The sequence below is a fragment of the Chlamydotis macqueenii genome, chromosome 3, assembly GCF_036417535.1.
Source record: "Chlamydotis macqueenii isolate bChlMac1 chromosome 3, bChlMac1.mat, whole genome shotgun sequence".
Classification (NCBI taxonomy): Eukaryota; Metazoa; Chordata; class Aves; order Otidiformes; family Otididae; genus Chlamydotis; species Chlamydotis macqueenii.
Genome location: NC_141558.1, coordinates 125,626,923 through 125,639,872, shown reverse-complemented (window position 1 = coordinate 125,639,872; position 12,950 = coordinate 125,626,923). Strand labels below are relative to the sequence as shown.

The 12,950-nt window shown below is 39.4% G+C and overlaps 1 protein-coding gene across 2 annotated transcripts in view; it reads left to right on the top strand.

Annotated features, from left to right (window-relative positions):
• The window catches only part of EML6 (EMAP like 6), a 107,559-nt gene that overhangs the window by 84,776 nt on the left and 9,833 nt on the right, over positions 1 to 12,950 (top strand). Inside the window, exons 28-32 of one of the 2 annotated variants that reach the window (XM_086743740.1) lie at positions 8,456 to 8,534; positions 9,739 to 9,868; positions 10,668 to 10,766; positions 12,002 to 12,022; positions 12,401 to 12,574. In XM_086743740.1, coding sequence (XP_086599866.1) covers positions 8,456 to 8,534; positions 9,739 to 9,868; positions 10,668 to 10,766; positions 12,002 to 12,022; positions 12,401 to 12,574 — 503 coding nt within the window. The remainder of the gene's footprint in view (positions 1 to 8,455; positions 8,535 to 9,738; positions 9,869 to 10,667; positions 10,767 to 12,001; positions 12,023 to 12,400; positions 12,575 to 12,950) is intronic. The other variant, XM_086743741.1, reaches the window with a different exon arrangement.

Below are 12,950 nucleotides of genomic sequence, written 5' to 3'. Positions count from 1 at the left end.
CTTCATATTTTTTTATATGTCTTCTTTCAATTACAAGCTACTTCAGTATAATCACATCTTTGGTATTTGGAATCTGTGTTCTGACAAATTTGTCAACAGATCCCGTACTTTTCATAGATAGCTTGTTAGACAAATAAATAGTCACTTCCTTGTCTTCACTGAATTAATATAAATTACCAGAATTTATAGTCAAACATTTAGAAGCAGAAACTTTGTGGTGAAATGTAGGCGAAACTTCAGTTTCTGAAGCTGTTGTGCTGGGCTAGGGCCTTAAGCTGTGAAAGGTACTGGATTTTGGATGCAGTGAAATGACATTAGTGTGCTGGCTACTGCGGTTGTCAAAGACATCAATTTTTGGCCACAGTTGTATCAGTATGCGCACGATTTATGCGGAATCTTAGCACTCCCAATTATGAGTGCTTCAAGGTAAAGCTGACTTCTCTCATAAGATATCTGAATTATGAAGCAGGCTTCATAGCTGTGCCAGATTTCGTCTTTTCTGGCAATACAAAAGAACATAACAGCTAATGAAAGATTTGTCTGGCCGTGTTCTAAAAGCTTTCTGAAAGCACAGGGCTGACTTTTCCTTGCACCTACAAGGGTCCAAATGACAGTTGATCAAGCCAGACAAAATTAAAAGCTTACGAGGACTTAAGTGTCAGTGTCCTAAATCAGCGGGTCTTCAGGATGTGGAGTCTTGATATCTCTGTGTGCAGGGCTGAGTGCTATGGCAACAAGTAATATTGAAGCCAGTTCGCAAAGCTTTACATTTTCTGCAAAAGGCACAGCTGAAGCAGCCTCTCCCAGTCCCTTCAGGTATGAGGAAGGGAACCAAGAGGATGTATTCCATTCTCTTTCAGGCAGGTACGTGGGAAAACCTGGTAGTCTTTTGAGGGGGAAGACTGGAGAAAATACTCCAAATCCCAGATCCGTCTTCTTTGTAATTGTGCCTTATGTCTCTATGAAGACCCTGAAGGCTGTGCATCTGAGGGGATGTGCATACTGTGAAAACCTTGAGAAGGATTTATCTGTACTGTGTAAATGTTGAAAACTATGTTACAAGCTGGAAGGCCATTTAAGTTAGAAGCAGTGAGTTAATCACAAGACCTGAAAAACTGCTGGTCCACTTCACTGCAAAATGCAGTGAGGATCTAAGAAGAAGAAATGTCTCCCTTCCTGTATTTTCACTGTGTGTCTGCAAAAGGAAAAATTGTGATTTATTCATAGGTGTAGTGCATAGCAACCCAGAATTAAACAAAGTTTAAATTAAGAAAAGAAAAAAAAAGAGAGGAAAACAAGCTTCCACCTTAAGCAAGAGAGAGGAATGGAATAGCTAGGACTGTTGCTCTGAGCTGTTTCTTAAGGGCAAGGACTTTGAACTCACTATGTTTGTTTCTTTAAAATAATAATATTCAGAATGTGAATTGTTGCTGAACAAGCTGTTTCTCTGCCTCTATAATACAAATTGGCTTCAAAGGTACTATGTGACACCTGGGAGACAGTTTTGGTTCAAGAAGATGGCTCTTTTATTTTCCTCTTTATTATACTGCATTTTTATCTTTTTAACCTTTGTGTTTGCTAGAATAAGCTTGCAGGACTCTCTGCTTCTGTGATATTAAGAGGGGTGAATCTGAAAAACTCAGTGTGTGTTATCTGTCTAAAAGTAACGAATCATTGTACAGTTCAGAGTAGTTTGATCTCAGGAGCTGCGATGCGCCTCCTGAACAATTGCAAGTATACAGCTGAGGGCCGATACAGGCAGTGCCAGGTTACGAGGGGGGAAACACCACCCTTCTGGAAAGGAGTCGACACTTCACAAACGACTTGGGGATAATATTAAGGTTTTTCCTTAGAAAAGAAAACTAAAGCCCTTTATCCAATGTACTTTTCCATTTATCTGCATAACGAAAATAATGATGACTCTGCAAATGTCTTGGAGGAACATATAAGTTACGTGATAGATTTTACTTCAAGGATTGTGGGAGACCCAAGATTTACTGTCTCTGTTAGCAGTTACAGCTTTAGGGTGGAAACATAACAGGAGAGCTGAGCCTGAGGGACAGTTTTTAAATGTCTCGCGGTTGTATTGGTTGGTGCATTCAATTAAGATGATTGATTGTTGTTTCTCTCTCCTCTCCCCAACCTTCTTGTTTTTCTTCTCCCTTTCCATGTCTGCCCTCCTGCCCTCCCCACCCACCCTTATTTTCCTCTTCCTTTTTTGCTCCTCTGATTGGCGCCCTCTTCTTCGTTCTGCCTGTATGACGCAGAAGGGGGGTGCCAATGAGAGGCGCCGCAGGAGCAGTCTCGCGGTGTGGGGGCTCCAAGAGCAGTGCTCCCACACCGCGGGACCACTTGGTCACTGGTGGGACTGTCCCAAACGATCCAAGACAATTGTAAGCTATACTGTGTGTTACGTAGGAATTGTGCTTCGTTTCAGAGCAGGGCAAACTTTTGAACTGGGACCATTTTAACTGGCAAAGAATTCCTATAAGTAAACCAAGCTTGCGTGAGGACTGTATTTATGTTACTAATATGAAAGGCAAAGATATATTTGCATCTTGCATTCTACTAACCACTAACGTATATCCTACGTTTGCAGCTTCCGTTTAGTTTGGTTTGCATGACTCTACATAAACCAAAAGTTCTTTTAATATACCTGGTGATGGAAAACCCTTTAAAGCAGGTTGAATGTGTAGAAAACAAAAAGCACCGCTGGCATGTTTGTCTACTTTTCTGTTTTCTTAACATCCTGGCTTGTCTCACTGAGTTATCTGTCTCGGAGCCTGTTCTCAGTTGTGTTATTATGCATAATTTGTAACCATATGTTCTGATAAAGACGGGAGGTTAAAGAAGGTTAAGAAGCTATATTTTCACTCTTCAAATATTATTCTTTTAATGATTTATTTCTTTAAAACAGCATGAGCTGCATTATATAATCTTTCAGACTAGCCTCCACAAGTGGTGAGTGCAAGCTTTGTCCCGTAAAGTGAATCATTAGACATATGGTTACAAAATTTATTCATGCACTTTTACATGCACACTTCTGGGGGTGCAGCGTAAAAGCTTTGAATGTGAATCTGTGGTGTATTTACGTGTAGGTGGGAACTATTCCAAACGCATCTGGAAAAACACATCTCTGGGGTGTGGAAAATAGCTCCGGGCTTATTTCAGCAGAAGCCTACTGTTTGAGTAGCATCCTTCGGAATATTCACTTTTAGTTTCTCAACAGCATTATGTCAAGTGGCATTATGGCAGCATGCAGGTTCCGTCACAGCTATCCCCAAGGCTTTGAACACACTGTGACTGGTACTTTTACAGTCCCTGCCAACCTGCTGAACTCAGATTCAATCTCCCTTCTCCCACAGGTCGGCACAAAGCTGGCCCAAAGGGATTTTTCCTGTGTGTGACACTTGGTGTGGAGCTGAGGGATGCCAGTACTGGCACAATGCACAACGTGTTACCAGTGTTTCTCTCGCTGAACTTGAGCACGCTCTGCACTGAGGTTGATGCGAAATATTCCGCTTTTTTTTGAGGGCTGTTGTGTAGGTTGTAGTCCGGGAAGGATAGAAGAATCATTGGTTTTGATATGTTTTGTTATGCAGGGGAAGGAGGCTACTTATCTGCCTATTAGGTTTTACCTCCGGCCTTGGCAGTCCATGGGGAGAGTTCTCCTGAAGTCTCGTTACCTGAGGTGTTCAAAGACAGAAATTTAGATTTTGCCTAAAACATGTTATAGTGTGTTCCTTGAAGCTGCTTTTGGCCAAGAGGGCTGAGGGATCTTTCAGACAACCCTGTCTGTCCAGTGTGTTATGTATGACAGGTCCCTACGCGATAGGGCCAGCCTCTTTACAATAGTTCTGTAGTTTCCCAGCTTTACAAGGTGTTTAGAACGATAAACTTGTTAATAAAGGCCTTCAGATTTCATTCTGAACTGATTATCCTTCTTATTAATCTGCTTTTCTGCTTGTTTCACGTTTGGAGACTGAAGTAGAATGACATGTGAATGCAGTTATTAGCTTCCCTGACAAAGTATGAAATGGCTATCTTCACCATGTTCTGCAATACCTTTTCTTTTTTTTTTTTTTTTTTTATTTTTAAAGAGTGCATCAGCATACACATGAAATCATAACTATTGTAACCATACTAAGGCTTTTTTTTGGTGCTACACTTGTAAAAAATAATTTAGTTTACAATAGATGTTTCCCTCTAGTTTGGTTTCAGCAGTGCTTTGATCCACTGTGTTAGAGTGGAATGCCATTGAATACACACATTGTTGTTGTCTTGTGTTGTCTACAAAAAGTAAGGGAAAAGTAACAGCAGGAAAAGTTGCATGTAAAACTCCTGTGTATGTTTGGATGGGAAAATTCAAGGGTTTAGTATTCACAAACTCTTTTAGTCACTTCTTAAAGCTCTAGGGGTTTTGCAGCAGTTCTAGGGCACTTGAGAGTCCCCCTCCTCTCAGCTAGAGGAAGCGTACTTAAAAGCTGCTTTTGTGTTTTTTCTGAAATGGACAGTCCATTTTTTAAAATCTTGAATTTTTAATGCTCTAATCCAAACAAACCTACCAGTAGTGCATAGTCTTACCTCTCTTTGAACCTTGCTTTATCTTATTGGGAGCAATCCTGAGCATTTTTATTTTTGTGTAGCAACCAAGTGTGTTCCCTCTCCAGTTAGCAGCCATCTAAATGCACACGTTGGGCTCTCTTCAACTTCTCTGCCCGCTTCTGCTGGGCCCAGCCTGGTCCCTCCTCAGTGTCAGAGTATTTTTGTCCATCTGTCCCTGGTCCAAACCTCATTGTTTGTTGCTTTCATGTGACGCTGTTTCTGAAGATCCAGCTCTGTTCCTACTGGCCTCAGAACAGAATATTTGTAGTGGTGTAGACTGTGTGTCTCATCAGAGAGCAATTACACTGTGTGCTCTAAAAACATGAGTTGGTCATCCCTGGCCTATAGAATTTTGGTCTGCTTTTTTTCTCCTTTATTTTCTGTCTAAATGCATCTAACTTTTTTGACCCCTTACTTAGGCCCTGCTCTAAGATCAGATGTCTTTCCTCCCGCAAGGTACCCCACTCCTCCAAAGCCCCGTTCCCTCTTCCTGCCCGGCCCAGCTCTCAGTATGTCTGTGTGGTATTCTGCCTGTTCACCCCACCCGTGATTCAGGCTCCTCACCCTACTTGTTGGTCTTGGCCATGTCAGGTAGCCTTCTTGGTTAGGTGAAGGTGAATGACTCGTCTCTTGTGCCTTTTTACGCTTCTGCATGCAGACCCAGAAAGAGAGGGGGTGAGATTTTGTCCGTTCCAGTCTGGAGTTAGCTCACTGATTTGTAACCGTGCATACTTGTGTAAGCATATCATCACAATAATCATTAGTAAGAGAATTTTATTTGCTGTATTCACAGTATCTAAAGAACTGAAAGCCCTCTAATGTCTGACTGTGTCTTAGCTTTCCTGGAACTCGTTCATCCCATAACGTAATATAAGCACATTTATTTTCAGTTACTGGGAAGAAACCATTAATGCTTGTATTATGTTTTAACTTGCTTTCCTTTGGAGGCAGGGAATTGTCAAGTAAGTACTAACCACACACAGCACAGAAAAAGCACAGATTGCTGTGAATGTACAATGCAGATTGCCTAGGTCAAAAAGGGTAAATACGTGTAATTTTCTAGAGTGCAAATTTCTTGTCTTGACACTGCCGTCTTATGTATCAAAATAAATTAGGTGTAGTGAAATGAAATGACTTCTGAAATGTTAAAAATTTGCTGCTGCTTTACGTTTCTTTTATTACGATGATGATAAGGCAATGAATGCATACATCTCTATATATACATGTACATGTATATATGAATGCACACAATGTGTGTGTTTGTGTGTACTGTGAATAGATATATATAAAAGTGTGCGCGGGTATGTGTGTTTCTAAATTAAATCTCATGCTTATGGTCTAGTGATTCTCGGTCATGTCATAGTGGTAGTGTTCTCTTGCTTTCATAAACGATTTTGGCTTGCTCTTGTCATAAACTTTAACTGATATTCCTAGGTAAATAAATGTAAAAATGATCCATTTTTAAATTACACTAAAACAGAAAAAAGAGCAGGAAGCATACAAGAAAATTATTATTTTTGTAAGTGCTGATTCAAAGGCCCTGGTAAAGCTGGGCTGAAATGGCTTTTGCTGTTCTAGCATCACGTAATGATTTTATTTTGTAAGAGAATTAAGTTTTGTAATAATTTCCTCCAGCCCTTCTCTACTGGTGATTGCGCTGCTATTCGGTCCAATTACCAGTGATGGTTATGTAACGTGACTTGACTGACCACTTTCAGAGAAAATAAAGGTACTTGTTTCCCAGCGAACAAAAAAGTACAAGCTGTCCCCGTAAGTAAGTTGGCCTCCCAACAAACAATTCTGCGGCTAAATTGCAGGCTGAGCTAGGATAGAAAACAAGCATCCATTGTGCGAAATTCTCAGCAGTGCTTATGAGGCTGTTATGTCTCTACCAGTTTCCATCCCCATCAGGCACCTGAAAATAACCAAACACGTGGAATCCTGTTCTCCTTCACTGTAAAGTGTCTGGGAAGCATGGATGTAGCTTCCTTCTTTCCCTCTGTCCTGTAGGATCTCTAGTTCAGAGCACACCCGGGAGTGCCAGGGCACGATGTTTCCCCATTTGTAGACTGGTGCACTCTTTAATTTCTGTTTTAGTTCTTGCTGGCATGCTTGAATAGCATGTTTTGTGCCACAAAGGAATGACTGATCAACTCTAAAAATGCTTGTGCATGAGTAAAAGTGGTCAGAAGTACACCTAAACTGTATTAAGTTTCTTACTTGGCTTTGTTTGCTGCTTACAAGGGGATCAAGGTAACTCTTTCGCTCTTTTAATGTCACAAGATCACCTGCTAATGTACTTTGGTAGTACTTAGTGAGTTTGCTTGTTTGCTTGAGAAGTGGGTTAGTTTGTTCACCTCCAGCTTTGTTCTGTCCTTGTTAGAGCTCAGATTTTCATGCCACTGGCTCCTGCAGTAAGTATTGGAGCTGTGTAGCAGTAAATGTTCTCACTGTGCGTGTTGTCGGTTGTTGCCTTTAATACCTTCCATAAAAATACCGTTCCAGAAGCAGCAGCTCCCTCTAAGCAAAAGGGATTTAATTCTTCTGCAATTAGTTTTTGCAAAATGAGAATTAATATACAAGAATAAGAACAATCTAATTTTCACAGCATATATAACTTCTATCAAAGTTGCACATTTTTTAACTCTTAAACTGTGGAAATGCTTTCCAAATTTGAGTGTTTATTAAATATAGCGAGGCCAGGCACTTTGGTTTTTTCCTTGCGGAACCCCGCTGTTGTTTAACCCCGTCTCCAGAACCTGCAACTGGAGTTCAAAGGCATGTAGTGGGGTGGGGTTTGTGTTATTAAGCCATCAAGTGATGTTTTGGAGCAAGCATTTAACCATAATATCTGGTTTTATTCTGTTGCCACCACCACTTATATCCCAACTTTCTAGCAAGATCTACTTTCTAAGTACAAGATGATCAAACATGATAAAGAGTGCAGGCCAGATTTCTACTGGCTGATTGCTCCAGTAATCCAGTGCAATTTTTATGGCGCTGTTCTGCCGTTAAGAGGTTTAGAATTAGCCCTCATGAATTTCTGCTAACAGAAAAGGAGAATCATTATGCTTAAATTAACACAGTGGTCATGTAAAGCGGAGCCTGCGCAGCAGGCATTTGATTTGGTAAGGTCATGAGCTTCTAGAGGCTGAACTCCCTCTGCTCCTCTTAGGTTTGAGCCTTTTTTTTTTTTTCTCTCAGAAGGATCGGTAGTAGCAGTAAAGGCTATCTGTCTTTAAAGACCATTTGTATGAATCAAATTTTCTTTCAGTCTGTGTTCTACATTCATCTTTTTAGCTACATTTAGCAAATGTAATTATATAAAAACACTTTGCTGGCCTTAGTCTCTGTTAAATTCACTTGTACATTTTAAGACGCAATCATTTAATCTGTAACATGATTTTGAGAAGATTTTGATAAAGTCGTGTCAAGGTTTTGTGATGGGTTGTCTCAGAAGAAGCGAGGTTGGGGAGAGGTCAGCTGCCAGCTGTAGAACATCCTTTAGGTAACTTCTGAAAGCAACAACTTGCTGTAATTTAGGATTCAAGGATTTTCCCATGGATTTAAATCACTATGTCTTTTTTTTTTTTTTTTTTTTTAATGGTGTAAGGTGGTCTGTTCTGCCACTCATCCACAAAATGTACATCAATGTTGTTTCTGCTCTTTCCATCAAAATGCCTATGATTTCAGTCAGTTTATTGTACAGCTGTTAAAAACTCCTAGGCACTGAGCTCATAGTCGCAACTGGCCATTTCCTCTTCACGTACAAAACATATGCTATGGTTCTAAAGGTTTTATTTTGCTTTCAAACATGTTTATTCTCTTATTTTTTAAATATTTGTTTCAGGCCACCAGTTAGCAGAGCTGCTCCTCAACCTGAGAAACTGCAAAAGAACAATATCAACAAAAAAAAGAAGCTGGTTGAGGTCAGGCTTAATACATTTTCATTTGCTTTAGAAGTAATGGGTGCTGGGTGAAATTCATACCGATTTTGAGGGCAGCTAAGGTCATGTATGGGTTGAAGATAAGAGAAATAAATTTCTAGAAAATGCTTTCAGCACCAGAAGATGTGATAGACAGCAACCTCTGTCAGAGAGAACATCAGATTCAGGGTGTTAAAGCTTACCTATAGTAGCAGATCTCTCCAAACCCAAAATTTCTTTCTTAATTCGAAAGGCAGGTAGAGCAGAGTTGTGTGTGCACCCACAGCAGAACCCACACTCGCTACGTAACCCCAAGGGAAATATAGTCACAAACTGCACTTTTCACACATGAAAAATCATGTGGGTGATTTTTAATGATGCAATTTGCTCATTTATTTTGCGATATACCTTCTTCCCCAAACCGTAGGGCCCCCCAAACAACTTCTTAGAATTTCCCTGTAATATGCTGAACAAGGAACGTTCTGTGGTCTGTGTGGACAGTTTGCAAAGCTTGCTTGGTCTGTCAGTGTCATTCAAATTGTTTGAAGTAATCTGTAATTGTGTTTGGGGCAGATTCATTAAGTCTGTCTTCTGGGCTATAAAAGCAACTTTAATAACAATCCGTTATCCATCGCTTCTTCTGGTGGAAGATTCCTTGGCAAGTGCTTGTTGTAAGCTGAAATTACACCTCTGATTAATGTTTTAATTGTAGAGTTACTTATAGCCTGCCTTTGCTTCTTAAAAGGGCTCTAAAGTCAGAATTTGGTCTGTTAAAGTTTGGTAGTTTATCAGAATGGTTTTTGAAGACTCTTAAAGTAGAAGCGAAGATATTTGCAAGTACCAGGTGCCCTATATAGCTATTAAACTGTGATGGGAAGATTCATTAAATAGGGCCTTTTTTATAAGTTGTATATATTTTGAACGGAAATTTAGAGAAACAGAATACTTACAGCCAGCTGAATTATTAAAGAAATAATAACATAAATGCAGTGCCATAGCTGACCAATTAAAGCATTGTAGGTAGTCTGTGAGAATGCCGTGCCTCAATAAATTAGCAGAATAGGGATAACTGATTAATTATTGTTTTATTATTCTATTGCTTCTACAACATATTTGTAGCTTGTGTAATTACTTATTCAAACTCTGTAATCTCCTTGTTTCTTCTTCCACTTCACCCTTACTCTTTCTTTTTGTTTGATTTGACCAGGAGCTGGCTTTAGACCACGTTTTTGGATACCGAGGATTTGATTGCCGCAACAACCTTCATTACCTAAATGATGGTGCTGATATTATTTTCCACACAGCTGCAGCAGGCATAGTTCAAAATCTTTCCACTGGTAATCCAACTTGAAACAGTCCTTTGAGATAAAAAAAAAATGCTTTACAAGTAAAATGTTTCTGGTTTAAAGTCTTAACTTCCTAATATTCCTATAACTTTCTCACATTTTGCATCTTGATAAGTAATGCAAAAAAAATCTTGGAAGGCTGTTACATCAGATCGACAATTTCTCCTGTTCAGGTCATCCCGTAGAGCCAGCCCGTTCCTTTCAGCAGGTATGAGATTCTGCTAGGAATTGTAATACGCCCTGTTCTGTTCCTGCAGTTGTGCCTTGCTAAAATCCCTGCTGAAGACACAGGAATGGCTTTCTCAGAGGAGAGAGCCTGGGTTATGAAATGACCGGTAGCCCCAAAAATGTTAGGAGCAGTAACATCCGTGGCTTCATTTTGAGTCATTTTAGCAAAGTCATACTCCAGGGATGGGTACGTTTTGATGCAATACGACATGAGCAAGTTGCTCTTTGGAAGGGGTAGAAATATTCCCTGCCTTTTGGGTAATGAAAAGGAGTGAAAACACCAAAAATGTATCTGACCCTAAGTTCTAGCACCAAAATCTCAGTGGTATTCATAGATCTTCATCTCAAGAAACAAAGATAGGATTTAAAGGAATTTTGGCTTTATTTTATTCCCTCTTGGTGCCACAGTGAACCAAGCAGTCACAGGGGTGTGCGCAACAGCTCTGCTACCACGAAGGAGTACAGCAGGAGTGCAGCAAGACGCTGCTTGAGTATTCTTTGCTTTAGTGGGGGTTCTTTTGTTGATACTGTTGTGAATAAAAACATGTTTGAATTTTATTAGGCAGTCAGAGTTTCTACCTGGAGCACACTGATGACATTCTCTGCCTAACTGTGAATCAGCACCCAAAGTATAAAAATATTGTGGCTACCAGCCAGATCGGTAGGTGACTCTCCATATAACAAAGTTTTTTACTCAAAAATTATCAGGGGCACTGATTTATTTTGGGCTTTTCTGTGTAGGAATTTTACCAGGACGTGCTGTCTTCAAGTTTTTTTCTTTTATTTTAAAGAGGTAATCAAGCTTCAGGATTTTCTTATGATTTCAATTTCATCTCTGATTGTGAGTCATTGGATTTTAGAGTTAATTGTAGTATAATCATCTTCCAGAAAGCAAGCTTTGATAAACTGCACTAAATCAGCTCATTAATCTGTAGTCATAAATTTATAGAATTCCCTTCTTCCAAGGGACTTGTTTAGCAGTCAAATGCTTAGCAGTGAAAATACAATAATGAAAATTTCCTACGTAGAAGTACAAAAGCTGTATGGAAAAGGAAAGAAATAGAGTGAAATCTCAACAGAAGTGATGAGACATGTAAGGAGCCCACTGTGAAACCACAGGTGCTTGTGTGTGTTATTTACACGGGGAGTCCCCTTGGATTCCCAGGAGTAAACACTGTATGGGAAATGCAAGATCACTTGTCCCAAGCGTGGAGAAGGATCTGTTGCCTTTCACTTAAACCAGCTTAATTCTGGAGTAATTAACTTCCTGAAAAAGAATTGGTATCATTCTGGAAGAAGACTCAAGTCCATAACTTCAGTAATAAGTAACTTCACAGGGGACAGAAGAATGGTGGTAGAAGAGCACCTTGACAGACCATCTTTGCCAGCTGTTCTGAGTGCTGTCACTTCAGTTTGGGTGTTGAGTAAGCACCCAGATCCATCCACATTGTCAGAGCTGCAGTTCCAAATACAGATTCCTGTGCCTCAGGAAAGGTGACTGTCAAAGGCCCTTTTTCTGTTCTCTCAGTAAGAGCCCATGAAATCAGTGGTTCTGGTTTTGGTTGATATTCTGTAAAACTACAGATTCATTTAACTTTTAAATTTAGTCATTTTTTAAAAGTGCATATCTTTAGCGTTTCTTTTAAATACCAGGACAAACTCAAAAGTACTAAATATTGTTGCGATATTTGTGTATAGAACACAATATACCCCAAAAAGTTCAACAATATTCCTGCTTATTTGTTTTGTTGATTTACTCCATATCCATTTTCAAATTTTTAATTTTTTTCTTTCCTTCTGGTGCTGATGCTGGCACTTCAGCATTAGAAACATGACTTATTTCACCTATTGTTTTCCCTTGGTGCTTCCTCATTTGCCATTGCTCTCACAATGCAGGTGATATGACAGAATTTCCAGGTAAGGCTGATTCGTTTGTCAATTTTAGTCAGCAGAGTTACGTAAAAGTTTCATGTTACCTCGTTGTATCTGTGTGAACCGCGGATACAAGTGAAACATCTACCAACAATTTCTTTTGCATGAGGTTTTCCATAAGTGTTATGTTGTTCTTTTAGAATTTGTCTTTTCATGAAAGACAATTGTTTCCCTCTGTGTTTTGCAAGCCATTATGATTTTATTTTTTTTTTTGAGTAGTGTTAACCTTAAAACAAAACAAACCAAAACCCCACAACTTTTAAGTGTCTGTTTAGGTTACATGTTCTTGAAAAATGCCTGTTTTGCATTGAAGTTTTCCAGATGCTGAATTAATTCTCTTTTGATACGTCTTCTTGCATGTAGGTACAACTCCCACAATCCATATATGGGATGCTATGAGTAAGCAAACGATTTCAATGCTGCGTTGCTTCCACACCAAAGGGGTCAACTACGTCAACTTCAATGCAACGGGCAAACTTCTGGTCTCGGTGGGAGTTGACCCAGAGCATACTATCACGGTGTGGAGGTGGCAAGAAGGTAACTGGAAAAATCATGGTCCTTCAGCCTAACAGAACTGAGTACAGTTCAGTACAGCTTTTCCTTTCAATTCTTTGGAATAGACCTGTGTTCTGATTCCGAATGTCATGGCTCCCTAAGTCACAAAATCAGTTGAAGGAAACAGCAAAGTGCTAGGAAATACAAATAAGAAATAAGTTTTAAACTTCTATCATAAATAGAAGTTAAGGAAAGAATGCTGTTCGATATAAAATTCCATTAATTTAATGAAAGTTTTTTTTGTGGGTTTTTTTTTTTTTTTTTTTCTTCCTAAAATACTTGAACTTGAAATTCTACACTCTAGATAGGCCTTTGGGAAGTCATTTCCAGAAAAGAATTATCATCTTCAGAAATGGTG